This window comes from Aotus nancymaae, unplaced genomic scaffold, assembly GCF_030222135.1.
Source record: "Aotus nancymaae isolate 86718 unplaced genomic scaffold, 86718_ANA_hifiasm-v0.15.2.pri h1tg000067l, whole genome shotgun sequence".
Classification (NCBI taxonomy): domain Eukaryota; kingdom Metazoa; phylum Chordata; class Mammalia; order Primates; family Aotidae; genus Aotus; species Aotus nancymaae.
The window spans coordinates 32005455-32029370 of NW_026988482.1; the positions used below are offsets into that span (position 1 = coordinate 32005455).

Consider the following 23916-nt stretch of genomic DNA (forward strand, 5'->3'; position numbering starts at 1 on the left):
GAATAGCCGGAACCTGGGAGGTAGAGGTTACAGTGAGACTTTATCTCAAAAAAAAGAACTTGCATGTAACCAAACCATTTGTAACTCCCAAAACTATTGAAATTTTAAAAATTAAAACAATTTTTTCTTTTTTTTTTTTTTAAAGACAGGGTTTCATCATGTTGGCCAGGCTGGTCTTGAACTGCTGAACTCAGGTGATCTGCCCACCTTGGCCTCCCAAAGTGCTGAGATTACAGGTGTGAGCCACCATATCTGGCCAATAATTTTTTCTTTAAGAAAAAAAAATATCTAGCCCAGGTACAGTGGTTCACACTTGTAATCCCAGTGCTTTGGGAGGCCGAGGTAGGAGGATCTCTTGAGCCCAGGAGTTTGAAATCAGCCTGGGCAACATAGCAAAACCATGTCTCTAGTAAAAAAATTTTTTTATTTTAAGTAAGAAATAGAAATCTGTATTGTCGTGCTATTACCATAAATATAAGAAAAAAAACATGCAAAAACAAAGTGTAAAAGAGGTAAGTGACCTCTTAGTTCATGCGGGAATTTAAGGAATATGTGGGAAATTATACTTGCTCATTCACTCATTTAATAAATAGCTGAGGACCTACAATATGCTAAGAAAAAGTCTAAATATTGTAAATATAGCAGCAAATGAGACCCTGTCCTCATAAAGCTTATATTCAAGCTGAGGAGAGAGACAAAGCCCACAAATATGTACTACGTTAGGTAGCAAAAAAATGATGAGGATCCCTTAAGCCCAGGAGTTCAAGGCTGCAGTGAGCTATGATTGTGCTACTGCACTTTAGTCTGGGCAACATAATGAGACCCTGTCTCTAAAGGAAAAAAAAAAAAAAAGGCTATGAAGAAAAATAAAGCAAGGTAAAAGGAAAAAGAACGATGGAGTGTCAGGAAGAAGCCACTATTTTATAAAGAGTGGCCAGGGAAGGCCTTTCTAGGAAGGTGATATTCAAGGTAGGGAAAAAAAAAACAAATGAGTCGTTCAAATAAGAGGAAAAGAGATTCCAGGAAGAAAAAAACAGCAGGACAAAGGCCATACAGTGGTAATAAGCTTGGCATACTTCAGGAATGGCAAACAGGCCAGTAGGAATGAATACCAGGAAGAGGACCTAGTACAAAGTTGGAGTGGTAAGCAGGAGTCAGATCAAGTAGGACTTTATAGTTAATTCTTGATTATCGGAAATACAAGAGGAATGTGGCCAGGCACGGTGTCTCACACCTGTAATCCCAGCACTGTGGGAGGGCAAGAAGGGAGGATCACTTGAGTCCAGGAGTTTGAGACCAGCCTAGGCAACATGGCAAGACCTCATCTCTAATTAAAAAAAAAAAAAAAAAAAGAAGGATGGAAGGAAGGAAGGGAGGGAGGCAGGGAGGGAGAAAAAAATATAGGAGGAATGCATTATTGTGGATAATGCAAAAAGACAGATAATCCTCCTGGGGATCATCTTGCTAGAGCAGAATCTGAGTCCTTTGGGGAGAGATACTTCAGCAAAGGAAAAGGAGACAAACAAAATTATGAAATCAAGACGGCCCAAGCAGATGCTAAACCAAACTGTGAAGTAAGCAAATTGCTCCTCAATGACCTTGTACTTAATCTAGTGGCACACATTTCCTCCTTTTGATGTTATCTAAAGTATAGAATTTAAACAGGATGGAATCAAAGAATAAACTAGGTGAAGGAAACTGGACAAATTTTCAGTTGCTTTTATATCATAGGTTTATAATAAGATAGTTATTTTGTGAGAAGTATGGAATTTTCCAGAAAAATCACAGATACTATGAAAATAAATACAAAAAAGTTCTGTTAAACATTTTTTTTTTTTTTTTTTTACTAACTGTGGCATTGCCATTGTTCTTACTCATCAGGATGGTTACAACTCTCAAGAAAGGAAAAAGTTTTAATACTTTACCCTCTTTGATATCTTCTTGTGTAGTCTACTTTTATATAGAGAGTATGCCTGATAAATTTGACTTCTGACTGTAATATATTTGCTTATTCAATTTAAGATATTTATTAGGCTCCTATTCTATGCCAAGCAAGGTGCTAGATATTTAACAAATGTTATCTGTGATCCTAACATTAGTCCTGCAAGGAAGGTACTATTTCTCATAGTTGACACAGTAGGAAACTGAAGCTCAAGAAAATTAAGTAGCTTGCCCGGATTTATGGAACTAGTAATGGCAGTCAGGATTCAAATTCAGGTCTTTCTGATTCCAACGCATACAATTTTTTCACTTTGCTTCCAGGAAAAAAAACATAATAGCTAACATTTATGGAGAACCCATGTGCCAGGCAGTGTGCTAGGTGCTATACATACATTAGTTTTAATATTTACAAAAGTTACAAGCTTTTTGGGGGACCCGCAGATAACAAATGAGTTCAATAAATTGGATGATGGATTGGTTGAGCACTGGGTGAACAAAGCACAGGACATATTCCCTGTCTAACAAGGAAAGTTGCTTCTTAGCTCCATTTATCACAGCAGGCCCAACGTGGCATGGTCTTCCCACTTTTTCAAGAAAAGTAAGAAATCCAAAGTGTGTGTGTGTGCACATGCATGTGTGTGTGTACTCCTAATTTTAAAATAATAGCAAGTCCAAAATGTGTTTAAACAAAATAAAACACAGTGTGAAACAAGCAAAACACATCTACGTGACATATGCAGGTAGAGCCCACTAATTTATGAATCCAGTTTTATAGTCACCTGCAAAGTAGGTATTAGTGTCCCCATTTTACAGATGAGAAAAATAAGCTAGGTGATACGATAAGTAAATATTGGGGTCAGGGATGATCACAGATCTGCCCAGTATCACCAAAAGTCTATAATCTTATCATTATCATGTAATCTGTACCTAAATCTGGTTTATTTCCATTTCTTTTTTTTTAATCCTGGGTTTCATTAAAAATAGTATCAAACAAAAAGAACTCAGCCCAATGGGACTACAAAGGCACCTCTAGAGGAGGCAGCTATGGAGAAAACGTTGTAAGTACTTGCATATTTTAAGTTTTTGCTTTTAAACAAGAATTACTTTAGCAAAATATTTCTTTTAGCCATATAATTCTGAGCTTGGGAATTAATTCTACTTACCATTCATTTTCTTTTCTATATTTTGAAGCTGTATCATTTAATAATATGTTTGCAAAGGCTTTTGCTTTATTTGTCAGGCCTGTCTTCAAATCTTCACAATCCAAACTCACCATAGGGTAATGAATCCACTGAGGCAAAAGCATTATTTCTGAGGCAAGACTGAAAAATTTTTCTATAAACTTGAAAAACAGTGTTCAAATTAAAAAAAAATGCCTAGAACGTTCACTGATTTTATAATATTGTATCGTTATGAAATTCTTAATTATATAATATAAATACACTTTATTCCTTTTCTGCTAAGTGACTAAAATTTTTTTCTTGTTGCATACATATTTTTTTCACCTGTTCTTTCCTTAAGTAATTTGCCAATTTACCAGTAAATACCTAATACGATGACTTTCACAGTATCAAAATCTGAACATATGGCAAGGTAAAATTTCCCTCAATAATTATTTTTTAAAACTACCCCCAGAGTCAACTTGCATAGCAGATAAATATTTGCTTTTGCCATTACTGATAGCTCATTAAATTTCTAGTTTTTTTCACACTTTATGTCCACATGGTCAAGGATTCTAATTCAATCTTCAGGGAAAAAAATATATATATATAAGGAACCTATTGGTTTTTGTCAAAATACTCCAAGCCAGGCATGATGGTTTGAGCCTATAATTCCAGTTACTCAAAGGAGGTTGAGGTGGGAGGATCACTTGAGCCCAGGAGCTTGGGGCTACAGTAAGCTATGATGGAACCCTGCATTCCAGGATTGGTGACAAGGTGAGACCCTGTCTGTTAAAAATAATGATTAAAAAAAAGATAAAAAATAAAAATAAATAAAAAATAATGATAATAATCCAAGAAGAGAGAAATATTATGCTCTGCAATTACCAAGATCCAAGATTTTGATATGTATGTCAACTTCTTAGTACCTAAACACTGGGATAGTTTTTTAAAATTAAACCAAGTAGTATCAAGAAAATCTGACAAACTATGTTGTACTTGGTAAAAGTGAAACATACTTACCCACTTAGGACAAACTTTGACTTAATTTCACAATCCACCTTCAATGTTTCTATCTGCCTTCCTTCTCACTCAATCTCCACTCTCTACCAAAATGTCCTATTCCTTTTATTCTTCCTTCAGGAGAACTTTCCTTCATGTTACACTCTCTCAATGCTATCCCTTTTTTCTAGAGTATCTAGGATGTGGTGAATTGGGTTTAAATTTTTTAATGTTCAAGGGGGAAGATAGCAATTAATTAATTCAAAGACTATCTTAAGCGCCTGCCTTGTTCTTGGTTGGACATACACCAAATAGGCTGGGCATAGTGGCTCACACCTGCAATCCTAGCACTTTGGGAGGCTGAGGAGGGTAGATCACCTGAGGTCAGGAGTTCAAGACCAGCCTGGCCAACATCGTGAAACCCCGTCTCTACTAAAAATATAAAAATTAACTAAATGTGGTGGCACTCCGCCCCCCAGGTTCCAGCGAGTCTCAGCCCCTCGAGTAGCTGGGATTATAGGCACCTGCTATCACGCCTATAAACCCAGCTACTCGAGAGGCTGATACTCGCTTGAACCTGGGGGGTGGAGGTTGCATTGAGCAGAGATTGTGCCACTGCACTCCGGCCTGGGAGACAGAGCGAGACTCTACCTCAAAAAAAAAAAAAAAAAAAAAAAGAAAAGAAAAGAAAAGAAATACACCAAATAAACAAATAAAGGATAGAAAGAACTTATGGTACTGAAAAAAGATGAATATGGATAAATTTTACCATGACAAAAGGAGAAAAACACAAAAGAACATATACAGTATGATATCTTTTATATACCATGGACAAAACTAAACTATATCATTTAAGTATACATACATAGGTAAAACCATAAAGGAAAGCAGGAAATGTCAGGATAATAGTTACCAATAAAGACAGGAAAGTTATAATTGGGGAGAGGCACATGGTGGCTTCTGGGTATTGGAAAGTTCTCATGCTTTTTTTTTTTTTTAGCTCCCTGTGATTTCAGAAAGTTCTCATTCTTAAGCTGCATGGTTATTACCACCTAGGTTATAATTACCTATCAATCTATACATATGTACTTTACATAGTTTTCTGTATGTATGTTATATTTCACAATTATATTAAACTTTTTCGGGCCGGGCGCGGTGGCTCACGCCTGTAATCCCAGCACTTTGGGAGGCCGAGGCGGGTGGATCACGAGGTCAAAAGATCGAGACTATCCTGGTCAACATGGTGAAACCCCGTCTCTACTAAAAATACAAAAAATTAGCTGGGCATGGTGGCGCGTGCCTGTAATCCCAGCTACTCAGGAAGCTGAGGCAGGAGAATTGCCTGAACCCAGGAGGCGGAGGTTGCGGTGAGCCGAGATCGCGCCATTGCACTCCAGCCTGGGTAACAAGAGCGAAACTCCGTCTCCAAAAAAAAAAAAAACTTTTTCATGGAACATTTTAAACATACAAAAATAGGCAAAAGGTACCCATCATCCAGTTTCGACAATTAGCAACTCATGACCAACCTTTTTTTAACTATACCCTTAACCACTCCCCTGTCCTGTTTTATTTTTACAGAAATCACAAGTATCCTATAAATTCATCTGTATAAGCCAGGCATGGTGGCTCATGCCTGTTAATCCCCAGCACTTTGGGAAACTGAGACAGAAGAATTGCTTGAAGCCAGGAGTTTGAGATCAGCCTGAGCAACATAGTGAAACCCACATCTCTACAAAAAAAATTATTTTTTTTAAATTAGCCAGCCAGCTTCGGCAACATGGTGAAACCGCATCTCTACAAAAAAAATACAAGAATTAGCAAAGTGTTATGGCATGTGCCTGTAGTCCCAGCTTCTCAGGAGGCTGAAATGGGAGAATCACTTGAGCCCAGGAGGCAGAGGCTGCAGTAAGCCATGATCACACCACTGCATTCCAGCCTGGGTGACTCTGTCTCGAATAAAAAAAAATTAGACAGGCATGGTGGCACACACCTCTAACCCTTGCTACTCAGGAGGCTGAGGTGGGAGGATTTCTTGAGCTTAGGAACTTGAGGCTGCATTGAGCTATGATCAATGCAGTGCCCATGGCACTCCAGCCTGGGCAACAGAGACCCTGTCTCTAAAAAAATAAATAAATAGAGGCCAGTTGCAGTGGCTCACACCTGTAATCCCAACACTTTGAGAGGCCAAGGCGGGTGGATTACTGGAGGTCAGGAGTTTGAGACAAGCCTGGCCAACATGGTGAAACCCCATCCCTAGTGAAAATACAAAAAATTAGCTGTGCGTGGTGGCAGGCGCCTATAATCCCAGCTACTCAGGAGGCTGAGGCAGGACAATCGCTTGACCCTGGGAGGCAGGGGTTACAGTGAGCTGAGATAGTCCCAGCTACTCGGGAGGCTGAAGTGAAGGACCTGGGAGGTTAAGGCTGTAGTGAGCCATGATCATGGCACTGCACTCCAGCCTGGGCAATAGAGTGAGACTCTGTCTCAAAAAACAAACAAACAAACAAAAAACTCTGTATGTTTAAAATTTAAGATGTTAGAAAAACTAAAATGCATAAAGTACACATTAAAAAATCTAAACAGTCAATAGAAAGAAGGAAAATGAAGAAATATAAGGCTAGTTTTAACCAATAGAACAAGGTCCCTTGAGGAGGTAGGAATCTTTTCTCTTTCAATTGTCTTTTCCCCCATTGCTACCAGAATTATTATTTTTTTTTAATTTTTTTTTTAGACAGAGTCTCACTCTGTTGCCTAGACTGGAGTCCAGTGACAATCTCCGCTCACTGCAACCTCCACCTCCCAGGTTCAAGTGATCCTCCTGCCTCAGCCCCCGAGTACCTGGGATTACAGGCATGTGCCACCATGCCCAGCTAGCTTGTATCTTTAGCAGAGATGGGGCTTCACCTTGTTGGCCAGGCTGGTCTCAAGCTCTTGACCTCAGGTGATCCACCCACTTCAGTCTCCCAAAGTGATGGGATTACAGCGTAAGACACCACACCTGGCCCAGAATTATCTTTCTAAAACTCAGATCCGAATAGATTACTTCCATGGTTAAAAATCTTTAGAATAAAGCACAAACTCTTAAGCAAAGGTACCCCAGGATTTTCCTATGTGGCTCCAACTTGCATCTCCAACTTCATCATATTCTAAATCTTTCATGTACTGTGTCCCTGATACCTATTCTTTAACTATTTCCATTCATGTATGTTCTCTGAACACTTTGGTTCATGCTACATTCCCTCCCTTCTCAACCTATAAAATCTACTTCAAAGCCTAACTCACATTTCACTTTTGCATAATACCTTCACCAATTTTCCAAAGCAAACAAACAACACTTTGTCCATATCTCTATTCCAGTACTTCTATCAATACATTATAGTTGTTATTTCCATGTCAGACTTCCAGGCCAAATATAAGCTCCTGAAGACAGTGTTTATGTGTATATATATATATTTTTGAGGCAAGGTCTCACTTTGTTGCCCAGCTGCAGTGCAGTGGTGCAATCATAGCTCACTGCAGCCTAAACCTCCTGGGCTTAAGTGATCCTCTTCTTGCCTCAGCCTCCTGAGTAAGAAGGGACCACCATACCTGGCTAATTAAAAAAAAAAAAAAACTTTTGTAGAGACAGGTTCTCACGATGTTGTCCAGGCTGATCTCAAACTCCTGGTCTCAAGCAATCCCTCTGCCTCGTTCTCTCAAAATGCTGGGATTACAGGCATTAGGCACCACACCCACCCTATCATTTATTTTTGCATCACCAAACCTTGCTAGGTGTCTGAATGGGATAAGGAAATTTTTGCTGAATTAACAAAAGAGTAAATGAATGACTAAAGAAATTACAAGGTAAGCCAATGAGTTTTACTGAAATATTTTAAATAAGAAATTCTATTTAAGCATTTAGTTTTTAGAATGAAAAGATCCCACTATTACAAAAAAAATTCAAAACACGGCCGGGTATGGTGGCTTATGCCTGTAATCCAAGCACTTTGGAGGTCAAGGCGGGCGGATCACCTGAGGTCGGGCGTTCAAGACCAGCCTCACCAACATGGTGAAACCCCATCCTGAAAAAAAAAAAAAAATTCAAAACACACTCATAAAAATAGAATTACCACTTACCTCTGTATATTCATCAAAAGTATGATCTTCTGTCTGAAAAGTCTCTATATTCTCAACTGCCGTCCCATCAAGGAGCCAATTATATTTTTCAACTGAAAATTAATAATCTAATTAAAATCTCAACAATACCCTTTTTAAACAATAAAACACTTTTTTATATGATCATGGAATGGGGAACCTACTCAATTAACTGTCATTATTATTATTATTATTATTATTATTATTATTTTGAGATGGAGTTTCACTCTTGTTGCCCAGGCTGGAGTGCAGTGGTTTGATCTCTGCTCACTGCAACCTCCACTTCCCGGGTTCAAGTGATTCTCCTGCCTCAGCCTCTGAAGTAGCTGGAATTACAGGCATGTGCCACCATGCCTGGCCAATTTTTATATTTTTAGTAGAGACAGGGTTTCACCATGTTGGCCAGGCTGGTCACAAATTCCTGACCTCAGGTGATCCACCTGCATCGGCCTCCCAAAGTGTTGGGATTACAGGTGTGAGCCGTCACACCCAGCCTAAATATTATTATTAATAGAGTATTAACATACATGGTTTACTATATTTTAAGAAAATGGGTAGAATGAAAGCAAACCAAGTTAAACACAGACATTTTAAAACAAAGGTAATAGAGTATTTGAGGCTCTTAAAAATAACTTAGGGGTACAGATACACCAATTAATAGAAGATGCTGGTTAACAGAATGTCAAAGAACAACTATACATCCTGACCTGACACACAGTTGAGAAGACTACAGACCAATAAAATTGAGCTACAGCCTCTTCAAAACTACTCTCAGAAATTTCCTTGCTTTCACCCTTGAATTATTCCAACATTTCTTCTTTCTGCCTTTGACTTTATCACCCTGCTCCAGTTAACATGCACCCTTTGGACTGGACAACAAAATACGTTGGATTTGATCCTTGACTCTGCCAAAAGCCACGCCTCTGCTCACTTCTAGCTCTCCCTGTTCTTTCATGGCGGCCCCAGACAAACAAATACCTGACTAAACTCCAGCACAAAAAAATGATGAAAAATGGTATAATATTATATATGTCATATGTACCGTATGTCTCATAATGTTTTCTTGCACCTTCTAAGTTCCGATGTACTGCTGCCTTCAGTGTATTAACAGTCCAGTGTAACACGTGTTCAGGAAGTGCTGTGTCAAGATTTACTGGTGTTGAAGTTCCTGATAGCCAAGAGGGGATTGTTTGGACATTCTAACACAAATAAAAGTAACAATTTAATAAATATCTAACTGTATAATTAATCTATATATAGTGAGTTTTTTTGTTTGTTTGTTTGTTTTTGAGACGGAGTCTTGCTCTGTCACCCAGGCTGGAGTGCAGTGGTGCAATCTCAGCTCACTGCAACCTCCACCTCCCAGATTCATGCAATTCTCCTGCTTCAGCCTCCTGAGTAGCTGGGACTACAGGCGCACGCTGACACACTCAGTCAATTTTTTGTATTTTTGTGGCGACAGGGTTTCACCATTTTTCCCAGGCTGGTCTCAAACTCCTGAGCTCAGGGAATCCGCCTGCCTCTGTCTCCCAAAGTGCTAGGATTACAGGTGTGAGCCACTGCGCCTGGCCTATATGTAGATCTTTTTTTTTTTTGAGACGGAGTTTCGCTCTTGTTACCCAGGCTGGAGTGCAATGGCGCGATCTCGTCTCACCACAACCTCCGCCTCCTGGGTTCAGGCAATTCTCCTGCCTCGGCCTCCTGAGTAGCTGGGATTACAGGCACGTGCCACCATGCCCAGCTAATTTTTTGTATTTTTAGTGGAGACGGGGTTTCACCATGTTGACCAGGATAGTCTCGATCTCTTGACCTCGTGATCCACCCGCCTCGGCCTCCCAAAGTGCTGGCATTACAGGCGTGAGCCACAGCGCCCGGCTCTATATGTAGATCTTATACAATATTTTAAAACATTCTTTTCAGATTTCAACAGCCCAAGAAAAAATAATTGACACAAAATAATGATTTAAAATTGTATAGTTTGTAGTCTAACATAAAACAAGTTGGGCCAGGTGCTGCAGCACGTGCCTATTGTCCCAGCTACTTGGGAGGCTGAGGCAAGAGGATCACTTGAGCCCAGGAGTTTGAGGCAGCAGTTTGCTATGATCATGTCTGTGACTAGCCACTGCATGTCAGCCTAGGTAACATAGTGAGACCCTGTCTCAAACAAAACAAAGAAAACCTCAAGTTGCATTAGTTTTCTATCATTCAACAAACATTTGACTAATGTCAAAGTAATTATACCAGAAAATTCTAGAAACAACAAATATTAATTGGATCTTGTTCTTAAGAAGCTCACAACTCAGTAGAGGAGATGAGACATGCCAAAAAAAAAAAAAAAAAAATCAATTCACGGCTACAAGAAAAGTTCTAAGAAGAAAAATGTCATCTCCAGACAAGAGACTTTTTCAAAGAGAAAGCAATTTCTAATTTAAAATAATTGGGGGAGGAAAATAAAAGAGTTATAACGTTTTATGTACATATATACTTCATAGAGATTCAACTCGAATAATTTAAAATTCTTTTAAAAAGCCACATAAAGAAATCCAATGGGTAGAGATGTAATACCTGCAGAGCTTCGGCTATTCGTTCTACCAAACTCAAAACAGTATCTTCCAAATCTTGAAAGGTAGGATAAAATTCCATTTTGTCATCATCAAATGTCAATTCCATCTTAAATATTGGCAGCCTTTGTTGATCTTTTGGGTCAAAGAGTTTTACAAATTCTTCTACAGTTCTCCTTAAGAGATCCTTTAGCTGCATGACACAAATTACTATTACTTTAGAGAGTACAAATTCAATCTTTAACTGAAATCAGTAAACTGATTATAATTGTCTATATCTAATTATAATTGTCTATAATTAAAACATCCTCTCAATCCATTTAGTCTTGAAAATTATCTTCATTCAGCATACTATATATATGCGTGTATACACACACACACACACACACATATATGTTTTTGTTTTTGTTTTATTTTAATTTTTTTTTTCTTTATTTTTTAAAGACAGGGTTTCACCATGTTGGTCAGGCTGGTCTTGAACTCCTGACCTCAGGTGATCCGCCCGCCTTAGCCTCCAAAGTGCTTGGATTACAGGCGTGAGCCACTATGCCCGGCCGTTTTTGTTTTTATTTTAAGTCAGTGTCTCACTCTGTTGCCCAGACTGTAGTGCAGTGGTACCATCATAGCTCACTGTAACCTTGAACTCCTGGACCCAGGCAATCTTTCTGCCTCAGCCTCCCGAGTAGCTGGGACTACAGTGCATGCCATCATACCCAGCTAATCAGCATGATATGTTCTTCTTAATTTTTAGTATTTGTGGGTACACAGTAGGTGTATATATTTATGGGTTACATGAGATATTCTGACACAGGAATCTAATGTTTATTAGTTATATCAGGGTAAATGGGGTATCCATCACTTCAAGTATTTATCCTTTGTGTTACAAACAATCTAATTATACTCTTTTAGTTATTTTTAAAGGGATGATTAAATTATGTTTTGCTATAGTTACCGAGTTGTGCTAGCAAACACTAAGTCTTTTTCATTCATTGTTTTTTCTTTTTTTGAGGCAGGGTTGCCCAGGTTGGAATGCAGTGGCAAGACCTCGACTCACTGCAACCTCTGCCTCTTGGGCTCAAGCCATCCTCCCACCTCAGCCTCCCGAGTAGCTGGAACTAGCTGCACATGCCACCACGTCTGGCTAATTTTTGTATTTTTTGTAGAGACAGGGTTTTGCCATGTTGTTCATAGCTGGTCTCAAACTCCTGAGCTCAAGTGATACGCCTGATTCCACCTCCCACAGTGCTGGGATTACAGGCATGTGCCACCACACTCAGCTTATTCATTCTTTCTAATTTTTTATTGTATCCATTAAATATCTCCACTTACCCCCCACTTCTCCCACCACCTTCCGCAGCCTCTGGTAACCATCCTTCTACTCCTTATCTCCATGATTTCAACTGTTTTAATTTTTAGCTCCCACAAATAAGTGAGAACATACATTAACAAACAAAACAATAAATAGAACATTATATGCAAACCCTAATTTTGTTTTTGTTTTTTAAGACAAGGCTAGAGTGCAGTGGCACAATCATAGTTCACAGCAGCCTCGAGCTCCTGGGATCCTGGGCTCAAGCAATCCTTCCGCCTCAGCTTCCTGAGTAGCTGGGACCATAGGCATGAGCCACCATGCCTGGCTCATTTTTCACTTTTTTTTCTAGAGACAGTGTCTCACTTTGTTAGCCAGGCTTGTCTTGAGCTCCTAGGATCAAGTGATCCTCCCACCTCAGCCTCCCAAAGATAACAGGCATGAGCCACCATATCAAGCCAAACCTTAATTTTTAAATAGAATATCAACAACCTTAAAATGGCAACTCAGAATTTTTCACATTCTTTTTTTTTTTTTTTTTTTTTTTTTTGAGACAGAGTTTCATTCTTGTTGCCCAGGCTGGAGTGTAATGGCAAGATCTCGGCTCACTGCAACCTCCGCCTCCCAAGTTCAAGCGATTCTCCTGCCTCAGCCTTCCGAGTAGCTGGGATTACAGGCGTGCACCACCACGCTCAGCTAATTTTGTATTTTTAGTAGAGACAGGGTTTCTCCATGTTGGTCAGACTCATCTGGAACTCCTGACCTCAGGTAATCTGCCCGCCTTGGCCTCCCAAAGTGCTGGGATTATAGGCATGTAGAATTTTTCACATTCGTTATTAATTCTGTCCCTGGTACAGAAAATGTTCCAGAAGATCAAACAACATGGTAAAGGCTGAGGGGAGGGGAGGCCTGACAGCTGGAGGTAAGGGTGTAATGGGGAACATGCACATGGAGTGAGGTACAGTGGAATGCTATTGTCTCAAGAGCAAATTGTTAAATATTCAAGAATTTTGTGAGCCAGTTGCTAAACTCTTAGAAGCTTGAAATTTACCATAGTGGGAATGTTTACACCACAGAAATCAGCAAACACTACAAGTCAGGGTAATTTTCTTTTTCTCTTGTTTGTTTTTATGTTGAGACAGAGTCTCATTCTGTTGCCCAGGCTGGAATGCAGCACAACCTCCACCTCCCGGTCTCAAACTATTCTCATGCCTCAGCCTCCTGAGTGGCTGGGATTATAGGTGTATGCCACCACACCTGGCTAATTTTTGTATTTTCAGTAGAGAGGAGGTTTGCCATGTTGGCCAGGCTAGTCTTGAACTCATGAGCTCAAATGATCCACTCGCCTGGGCCTCCCAAAGTGCTGGTATTATAGGTGTGAGCCACTGCGCCCAGCCTCAGGGTGATTTTCTTTTCTGGAGAGCCATATCTCTAGCACACTACTAGGTGAAGGTAAAGCCACTGGAACTTAGAAATGTGCACAACGAGCTTCTAAAGTACGAATAATGCTTTCTTATAGAAAACCAACTGTTGGGAATTTAGCCCAGCAGACAAACGTGGATCTAAATGATCTTCAAGACATTCTTCATCTCTTTACTTTTATTAATAATCATAGTCCTCTTAAGAGGTTAAAGGTAGAAAGGAAACCATATATATTACTTACAGCGTTACATACTAGATATTAAATATGTATATTCTCCTTTTAAACATGCAAGACAAAAGTCATGGAATTATTGGAAGTCTTTACCAAAAGGGAAAGTTTTTCTTCAAAACTATTTTCTAGAATTGTATGTCTACAATAGTAAAAATTTGAGGAGGCCATAAATATAATTTCAAAAAATTAAAAATTATCTATTTGTCATTTAAAGATTATCAATGATTTTTAAAATTGTTTCCACTGGATTCCTCTTACACAATGATCAATAACATTTTAAACCAATATTTTACTGAGAACAAAATGAAAATCAATCAACTTGGAATCCAATAAATTCAAAAATGCGTTACTAGAATAGTTTTTTGTTAACATACTCCAATAAAGCTATAATCAACTTACATATCCTTTAGGCATGAGCTAAGTAATCACTCATAATACTGACATATACTTCTAGACTTCTTTCATTTTAGTTTCAGAAACTCAGTATTTTTCTGCTAAAATTATTTAAATAAAATTACAGTAGAAATATTCTAATTTATTTCAAAATAATTACTTAGCACTATGTTTACATAGAATTTTAATTTAAAATACTCAACTAATTTTAATAACATTATCATTGAATATATATAAAGTGTATTTACCTGATTTGACATAAGTGTGGAAACACAGCTATAAAATGCATCCAACTTTTCAGGTGTAATACCTTCTAGTGCCTCCTTCTTGGTAAAGATGTTTATAACCTTTGGATACCATGTATTCATTATCTTCTCTTCTGCTTTTCTAGCTTCTATTGATAGATCAGTTTTCAGTGATTCACAATCAATTGGACCTTTAGCTCTATTTATGAGAAAAAGAAATATGATTTGAAGCAAATGATACATATTGGTCTTAAAAAACATTTGTTGTGCCAGACGAGGTGGCTCACACCTGTAATCCCAACACTTTGGGAGGCTGAGGCAGGTGGATCATGAGGTCAGGAGTTCAAGACCAGCCTGGCTAACATGGTGAAACCCTGTCTCTACTAAAAAAAACAAAAATTAGCTGGGCGTAGTGGTGTGCACCTACAATCCCAGCAAGTTGGGAGGCTGAGGCATAAGAATTGCTGGAACCTGGGAGGCGTAGGTTCAATGAGCCGAGATTGCACCACCACACTCCAGCCTGGGTAACAGAGCAACACTCCATCTCAGGGAAAAAAACAAAAACTAAAACTAAAACACACAATTGTTGAAACAAGTAAGCTATATTGGTGGGGTTTTTTGTTTCGTTTTGTTTCTTTGTTTGTTTTGAGGCAGTCTCACTCTGTCCCCCAGGCTCAAGTGCGGTGGTGTCATCTCAGGTCACTACAACCTCTGCCTCCCAGGTTCAAGCGATTCTCCTGCTTCAGCCTCCCAAGTAGCTGGGACTACAGGCGCATGCCACCACACCCGGCTAATTTTTTTTTTCTTTGAGACAGTGTTTCACTCTTGTTGCAATCTCAGCTCACTGCAACCTCCACCTCCTGGGTTCAAGCAGTTCTCCTGCCTCAGCCTTCTGAGTAGCTAGGATTACAAGCATGTACCACCATGCCTGGCTAATTTTATATTTTTAGTAGAAACGGGGTGTCTCCATATTGGTCAGGCTGATCTCAAACTCTCAACCTCAGGTGATCCACCTACCTCCGCCACCCAAAGTGCTGGGATTACAGGCATGAGCCACTGCACCCAGCCTAATTTTTTGCATTTTTAGTAGAGATGCGGTTTCACCGTGTTAACCAGGATGGTCTCGATCTCCTGACCTCATGATCCACCGATCTCGGCCTCCCAAAGTGCCGGGATTACAGGCATGAGCCACCATGCCTGGCCAAGATATATTTTTTATATTCTAAAATCTAGAGAAAAATGTTGAAGATTAGGAATCAGTTTTTAAAATTATACAGTCAAAAATATAGACTCAAGCAAAGAGACATTCAAAGTTTAAATTTAATTAGTAAGTACAGGATTTTACCTAATTCCTGTGAAGTCCAACAAAGCTGTATCACCAAATGTTGTATAACCAAGGTCCAGGAGCATTTTCATAGTTGGATGAACAATGTACAAATTAGAGGATATTTGATTTCTTGCCTGCACATAGCTAGAATGCCAAGGATTAGAATAATCTAGGCCTCTGGAAAAGCAAAACACATGTCAAACATGATTAAAATAATATACCCTAAACTTTAGGAAATAATGTTTATAACATGAATTAATATTACAGTGAGAAAACTGGGGCTTGAGAAGAGGGAACTGTGGTCACTAATGGGAGCCTTAGGATATATGCATTTAATAAAAACACATCAAGAACTCAAAAGTGCGTTATCTTCAGAAAGAACAGAAATAATTTGTGAGTAAGGCTGACCGATGGGCCAGATCTGAGAACTCTGCTAACTTCCACTGTGCTTTAGTTCAGTCACTCCAGGTAAAGATGAAAGAACACAGTCCTTAGGACTGAAGAAAAGGGATGGAGAGATCTTTCTGGCATACACCAAATTTTACTTAAGACTAAGTTAAGCTATGCATTCACAAAGATCTCCCCAATTATGTATGCAGAACTAAACAAGCAGAGTGGAGAGGACACCTTTGGGGGAAAAACAAGAGTACCTTTTTTTTTTAGATGTGTTCAAAATGCCTTTGAGCATCACAATTGTAGACCTCAATCTAAGATCAGTTTATTTTTGATTTGTATGAAAAATTGAGGTACTCTTTTTAAAATAATTTACTCACACAGGGGATTCAGGCAAAGGACCTCTTTCATCTTCAAGCCATTTAACTGGTGGTTTCACAAGAACGCTCTGCACTAAAATACATAAATATATTATTGCTTCTTGAAAATCTCTGTACAACCTATTCATATCAATGTTTCTAACTTTTGATTTTGGATGTCATAGTTTACTGTGCATTAAAAGGAATGCAAGAAAAAACTCCTTTATTTGAAACAAAATCAAGTTCTTGGTACTATTTTGGCCTTACTTTAGAGGAAAGTTCAGATAAAGAAAAGCTTTAATAAGCTCTCAGTTTTTCGCATTCCATCTACTCAAAAGTCACCAGCATGGCTACTTAAAAAAATGTATTTCATGGTGGCTACCAGGGGCTGGGAGGATGTTGGTCACAGGCCACCAAATTTCAGTTAGATAGGAGGGAACAAGTTCAAGAGATTATACAGGATGGAGGCCAGGCACAGTGACTCATGCCTGTACAGTACTTTGGGAGGCCAAGGGGGGCAGATCACCTGAGGTAAGGAGTTTGAGACCAGCCTGGCCAACATGGTGAAACCCCGTCTCTACTAAAAATACAAAAATTAGCCAGACTTGGTGGTGTGTGCCTGTAATCCCAGCTATTCAGGAGGCGGAGGCAGGAGAATTGCTTGAACCCGGGAGGGGAAGGTTGCAGTGAGCCGAGATCACCAGTGTACTCCAGCCTGGGCGACAACAGCGAAACTTCATCTCAAAAAAAAGAAAAGAAACTATACAATATGGTGACTGGTTAATAACAATTTATTGTATTTTTGAAAATTGCCAAGAGTAGATTTTGTGTTCCTACCACACACAAAAAATGATAAATATGGGAAAAATGCATCTGTTAATTAGCTCAATTTAGCTACTCCACAATGTATACATATTTCAAAATATACTGTACATGATAAATATATACAATTTTTGTCAGTTTTTAAAAAGGAAAAAAGTTTTTCTAAAAATAGCAAAGATTATACCTTAATAAATCTTTCAAAACACATTAGTATTTTCTAGCAAACCTATAAATAGTGTAGCTAAAATCATAAAGACAAAGTAAAACATCAAAGAGATATTAGCTAATAAAAAAATACAAAAAGTACCCTTAAATTGTAAGGATGTTGACTTGAGTATAGGCTCAAAATAAAACCTTTAAATAAAAGTCATATGTGAGAAATACATATAGTTTAGGCCAGGCTGAGTGGCTCCCTATAATCCCAGCACTTTGGGAGGCCAAGGTGGGCACATGGCTTGAGCCCAGGAGTTCGAGACCAGGTTGGCCAACATGGTGAAACCCTATCTTTGCCAAAAAATTAAAAAATCAGCTGGGCATGGGGTGCATGCCTGAAGGTCCAGGTACTTGGAAGGCTGAGGTAGGGGAATCACTTCAACTCAGCAGGCGGAGGCTGCAGTGAGCTGAAATAGCAACCCTGCACTCCAGCCTGGACACAGTGATTCTGTCTCAAAGAATAAGAAAAGAAGAAAACAATAGATATCATTTAAATATATAGTTATTCATTTTAATTATTTCTATTTTTGATTCAATGGGGTTGGGGAGAAGCAAAGGTGAAAGAAGCTTGGTGTGTGTTAAATGCTACTTACCCAAGTATCTCTTCATGCTGTTTTCAAAGTCACTTGACACCTCATTTATGAGACTTTCAAGGAGCTCTTCTCTTTCTTTCCCTTCCTTTAAAGACTCAGGTATCAGCCTTAACATGTGATCCAGCCATTCCTGCTGAATAGGTACTATAGGACTACTTTCTACACATTGCTTCATATAAATATAGTTGAACTGGGAACATAATAAGAAAAAATTAAATGTTCTGCATGGTTGTAGCATTTCAGTGTAACTCCTGAGCTTTCCTTCCTAAGATAACATTTTTTCAGATTAAAAATAATCTGAAAAATAACATTTTCAGAATAAAAACCACTTAATCCAAAAGTACACCCTACAAATAAACCATTTTATCTTTTTCTTTACGATGAATTCTTGCCAAATTAATATTCTTAATAGAGTCTTCATTTTCTCAAGGCAAAACAAAGATTATCTAACTTATTATTCCTTATTATCTAACTTATTATTATAATATATCCACTGATTCAACAAATATTCAGACATTGTTCTAAATGCTGAGTATATAGTAGCTGAACAAAACAAAGCCTATGCTCTCTTGGAGATTATATTCCAGTGCCATAGTAGTATAATATAATTTCATAAATTCTTTCATAAGAATGGTCTGACTAAAAATAGACATGAATAAATGAAAAGACACTTGATCTTAGTAAAGACATTTTAATGTCATGAAAATTTCAGTTTTCCCAAAATTAATTTAACACAATGTCAATAAAAATATCTACATACATTTTTATGGAATTAGGTAAGTTGATCCTAAAGTTCATGTGGAAAAATAAACATGCAAGAATAACCAAGAAAACCCTGAGAAAGAAAATCTGCAATGGAAAGCTAGCCCTAGGAGACATTAGAACATACCAGAAAGCCTGTTGTAGCACAGGTGTATGAATAGACAGACCAGTGGAAAACAAAAAAAGTCAAAAAATAGACCAATATATCAGAAAATTTAGCACATGATAAACATGGCATCTCAAATCACTAGGTTTTAATAACTACTTCTGGAACAACTGGTTAACCATTTGGAAAAAGATAAAATCCACACACATGAATAAACTCCAGAATTTAACTTAAACAATGAAATTATATACAAGGATCAAGAAGAAAAACATAGATGAAGTATTTTATAACTTGAGTATAGGAAAAACCTTTCTATCTACGATTCAAATACGAGATACAAAAAAAATCAAATGATAGATTAATTTTCACTACATAAAAACATAAATGTTTGCATAACAAAAACAATTTAAAAAGAAAATTGACAATCTGGCAGAAAATATTTGCAACATAGGTCTCAGACAAAGTATAAAGAATGCTTTAAAATTTAGGTGATGGGTGAACCTTAAGGACATTATGCTAAGTGAAATAAGCCAATCACAATAAGACAAGTATTGCATTATTCCACTTATATGAAAAATGGAGGAGTTAAATTTATAGAAACAGAAAACAAAATGGTAGCTACCAAGGGGTATGGGGAAGAGGAAGTTGTTATTTAATAAGTACAGAGTTTCAGTTCTGCAAGACGAAAATGTTCTGGAGATTCGCTGCACAACAATATGAAACTACTACTAAACTGTGCTTGCTTTGGCAGCACATACACTAAAATTGGAACGATAAGAGAAGATTAGCATGGCCCCCGTGCAAGGATGACACACAAATTCATGAAACATTCCATATTTTTGAAACAATAAATACTGGCAAGCTGTGGAGAAAAAGGAATGCTTTTACACTGTTCATGGGAATGTAAATTATTTCAACCATTGTCGAAGACAGTATGGTGATTCCTCAAGAATCTAGAACCAGAAACAGCATTTGATCCAGGAATCCCATTACTGAGTATATACCCAAAGAAATATAAATCATTCTACTACAAAGACACATGCACACATGTTTATTGCAGCACTATTTATAATAGCAAAGTCATGGAACCAATCTAAATGCCCATCAATGATAGACTGGATAAAGAAAATGTGGTACAGATACACCATGGAATACTACACAGCCATAAAAAGGAATGAGATCATGTCCTTTGCAGGGACATGGATGAAGCCGGAAGCCATCATCCTCAGCAAACTAACACAGGAACAGAAAACCAAATACCGCAAATTCCCACTCCTAAATGGGAGGTGAACAATGAGAACACATGGACACAGACAGGGGAACAACACAAACCAGGGCCCCGTAGTGAGGTGGAGGGCAAGGGAAGGGAACCTAGAGGATGGGCCAGTAGGCGCAGCAAACCACCATGGCACACGTATACCTATGTAACAAACCTGCATGTTATGCACATGTATCCCAGAACTCAAATTTTTTAAAAAAATTTTTTAAAGAAAATACTACTAAACTGTACCCTTAAAAATGGTTAAGATGGGCCGGGAGCGGTGGCACATGCCTTAGTCCCAGCTACTTAGGAGGCTGAGGTGGGAGGATCGCTTGAGCCCAGGAGTTCTGGGCTGTAATCTATGCTGATCCGGTGTCCGCACTAGGTTCAGCATCAATATGGTGACCTCCAGGGAGTGGGAGACCACCAGGTTGCCTAAGGAGGGGTGAACCGGCCCAGGTTGGAAACGGAGCAGGTCAAAACTCCGGTGCTGATCAGTAGTGGGATCACGCCTGTGAATAGCCACTGCACTCCAGCCTGGGCAACATAGTGAGACCCCGTCTCAAACAAATAAAAATTTAAAAATTTTAAAAAAAGGTTAAGATGGTTTTATGTTATGTGTATTTTTCCACAATTTGTAAACATTTAGGGGAAAATAACACCAAAACTACAACAGAAAAATGGGCAGAAGATATAAACCAACATTTCACAATAAAAATATAATCAAAGGCTAGGTGCAGTGGCTCATGCCTGTAATCCCAACACTTTGGGAGGCCAAGGTGGGTGGATCGCTTGAGGCCAAGAATCCAAAGAATCCAAGAATCCAGCCTGGCCAACAAAGTGAAACCCTGTCTCTGCTAAAAATACAAAAAAGTAGCTGGGTGTGGTGGCGGGTGCCTGTAATCTCAGCTACTCAGGAGGCTGAGGCAGGAGAATTGCTTGAGCCTATGAGGCAGAGGTTGTAGTGAGTTGAGATTGCTCCATTGCACTCCAGCCCAGGCGACAGTGTGAGACTCCATCTCAAAATAATAATACTAATAATGGCACCTAAACCATATTTTAAAATGTATAATCTTATTCATAATTACAGAAAGCAAATTTAAACTACCCTGAAATAGCATCTGTCACGTATCAGATTGACAAATTTTTTTTTAAATATGACCCCCACATTCTTTTGTGAAACTATGGGGAATCAAACACTCTCATAAATTGCTAGCACATTTTGGAGAGAAATTTTGCAATATCTAACAAGACTACATATTGACCCAGAAGTCCCACTTAAAGAAATTAAAACTATACCTCCAACAGTATGAAAACACACATATACAAGGTTATTCATTACAGCAAAATACTGGAAACATTTAAGAGTGGCAGATGCATACATTGGTGTTCTGTGCAGCAATACTGAAAAATGAAGAAGATTGATATGGAGCGATTTCTAGGATAAATTATTGAGTTAAAAACAAAATGCGAGGAGGCTGAGGCAGGAGAATTGCCTGAACCCAGGAGGTGGAGGTTGCGGTGAGCCAAGATTGCGCCATTGCACTCCAGCCTGGGTAACAAGAGCAAAACTCCATCTCAAAAAAAAAAACAAACAAACAAACAAAAAAATGTGGCCAGGTGTGGTGGCTCACACCTGTATTCCCAGCACTTTGGGAGCCAACGTGGGCAGATCACGAGGTCAAGAGATTTAGACCATCCTGGCCAAATATGGTGAAACCCCATCTCTACCAAAATACAAAAAAAAAAAAAATAGCTGAGTGTAGTGGTGTGCACCTGTAGTCCCAGCTACTCGGGAGGCTGAGGTAGAATTGCTTGAACCTAGGAGGCGAAGGTTGCAGTGAGTTGAAATCGCACCACTGCACTCCAGCCTGGGTGACAGAGTGAGACTCCATCTCAAAAAAAGAAAAAAAAAAAACAGAGCAAGAGTACCTATAGTATGATGTATTTTGTGTAAGATAAAAGGAAATAAGAAAACATACCTGTTCATTTGTGGGAAAAAAACACACACACAGAAGGATAAATCAAAAATTAATGAGATTGGTTATATGAAAGAGTGGCTTGGAACAGGTAGAAAGTATGGGGGCATAGGAACAGGGGAGAAGGGATGAGAGATGCTTCTTTGAGGTGTACTTTTGGTATAGTTCTGATTTTAAACCTTGCTGTTGTTTCACATGCTCAAAGTATAAGTAAAAAATATCAACACAAATGGGGGAGAAAAGAAGCTCCAAATGAAAACTAACAAATCAATGAACCTACTTGAATTTCAAGTTATTAATAATTACCTAGCTGAAAACATATTAATAATTACCTACTGAACAGGAGTGTAGAACCAATATTGAACACAATATTTTAACCATATATCTTTATGCTAAGAATAAAAAACTATAGATGAATATTAAATTATGGTGAACAGGTTTGTTTTTCACAGTAGCATGAGTTAGCAATTTTGAAATTATTTATATATACTCTAGGATTTAACAAAATAAGTAAACCTTGTGGATAATGGATGAAAGCCAGATTCCCCACTGTCAGAGACAGGAGCTATGCATAGAGAAAGGGCAACAGGCTAGAATGAACCCTGCGATGTTGAACTGGAATAGGAGGTATCAGTATGAATCCATGGTTTTTGAGACAGAGAGAGAGAGAAAGAATTATTTTCTAGATCTTTCTGCTGAGAAAGCCAGGAAGCAATGACACTCAGTATCGAGGAGCACATCTAACACACATACCATGGTTTCTAACTACCATACGCTACCAAAAGGAGCCAAAAATCCCAGAGAAATGACTGATTCCAGGGCTAGAATAGAAAAAGTATATATAACACGATCCTGGAACATCTTATTATGCCAAAAAGTAAGGATGTGTTCAAAGAATGATGAGATATGTAAAAAAAGATGAAAGAGTCAACTTGAAGGGCTCTCACTGGCCAAATATGGAACAACTGAACTTCAAAACTAATAATAATAAAGCCAGCTCACTGTGGCTCATGCCTGTAATCCCAGCTACTCAAGAGGCTGGGGTGGGAGCATGGCTTGAGCCCAGGGCTTCAAGGCTGCAGTGAGCTATGATCACAACACTGTTCTCCAGCCTGGACAACAGAGCAAAACCTCATCTCTAAAAACTAATCATAGTAATTATTAATAATACATTCTAACTTAATGGCTAAAATAAAAATCCATAGTCCACACTGATATAAATAAACAAATGGATGAAGAAAAAAATTAGAAGTTCTTTCTTACTATAGAATTCCAACTAAAAAATGTAAAAGAAGTGATTAAAAAAATTACTATTTGGCAACTATCATAGTAATCATTGTTACAGACAAAGATGTTAATATTATGGGAACAGATAAAGCATACAGGGGATTTCTTGGTACTCTTTTTTGCAACTTTTCTGTATGTCTAAAATCATTCTGATATAAAAAGATGTTTTTAATGTATAGCCTAGATGGACATTTTTTCTTTTGTATCTTACCTTTATTTTTTTTCAATTAGTTGCTCACTCAAAATTCTTACAGAAAGACATTTTCTATGCCCACTCCATTAATGTACTGCTTAATCTTAAAAGTCTCGTGATTGTCCCCAGTCCCTCACTGTATCAATGGGCTGACCTTTGTCTAGCATTGAACTTGGTCCTCTTCCTACTCCAGCTCATCCCTCCTCTCTAGAGGATCTTAGT

The 23916-nt window shown here is 38.4% G+C and overlaps 1 protein-coding gene and 1 non-coding gene across 2 annotated transcripts in view; one reads left to right on the forward strand and one right to left on the reverse strand.

Annotated features, from left to right (window-relative positions):
- The window catches only part of DNAH12 (dynein axonemal heavy chain 12), a 243749-nt gene that overhangs the window by 199423 nt on the left and 20410 nt on the right, over window positions 1–23916 (reverse strand). Inside the window, exons 5-12 of the mRNA XM_064367223.1 lie at window positions 18107–18296; window positions 16500–16572; window positions 15745–15903; window positions 14403–14598; window positions 10803–10991; window positions 9280–9436; window positions 8220–8311; window positions 3105–3283 (exon numbers count right to left, since the gene is read on the reverse strand). Of these exons, the coding sequence (XP_064223293.1) occupies window positions 3105–3283; window positions 8220–8311; window positions 9280–9436; window positions 10803–10991; window positions 14403–14598; window positions 15745–15903; window positions 16500–16572; window positions 18107–18296 (1235 nt within the window). The remainder of the gene's footprint in view (window positions 1–3104; window positions 3284–8219; window positions 8312–9279; window positions 9437–10802; window positions 10992–14402; window positions 14599–15744; window positions 15904–16499; window positions 16573–18106; window positions 18297–23916) is intronic.
- On the forward strand, window positions 19710–19815 carry LOC135270896 (U6 spliceosomal RNA). The gene has a single exon (XR_010339050.1). It is a non-coding gene; the product is annotated as a U6 spliceosomal RNA (small nuclear RNA).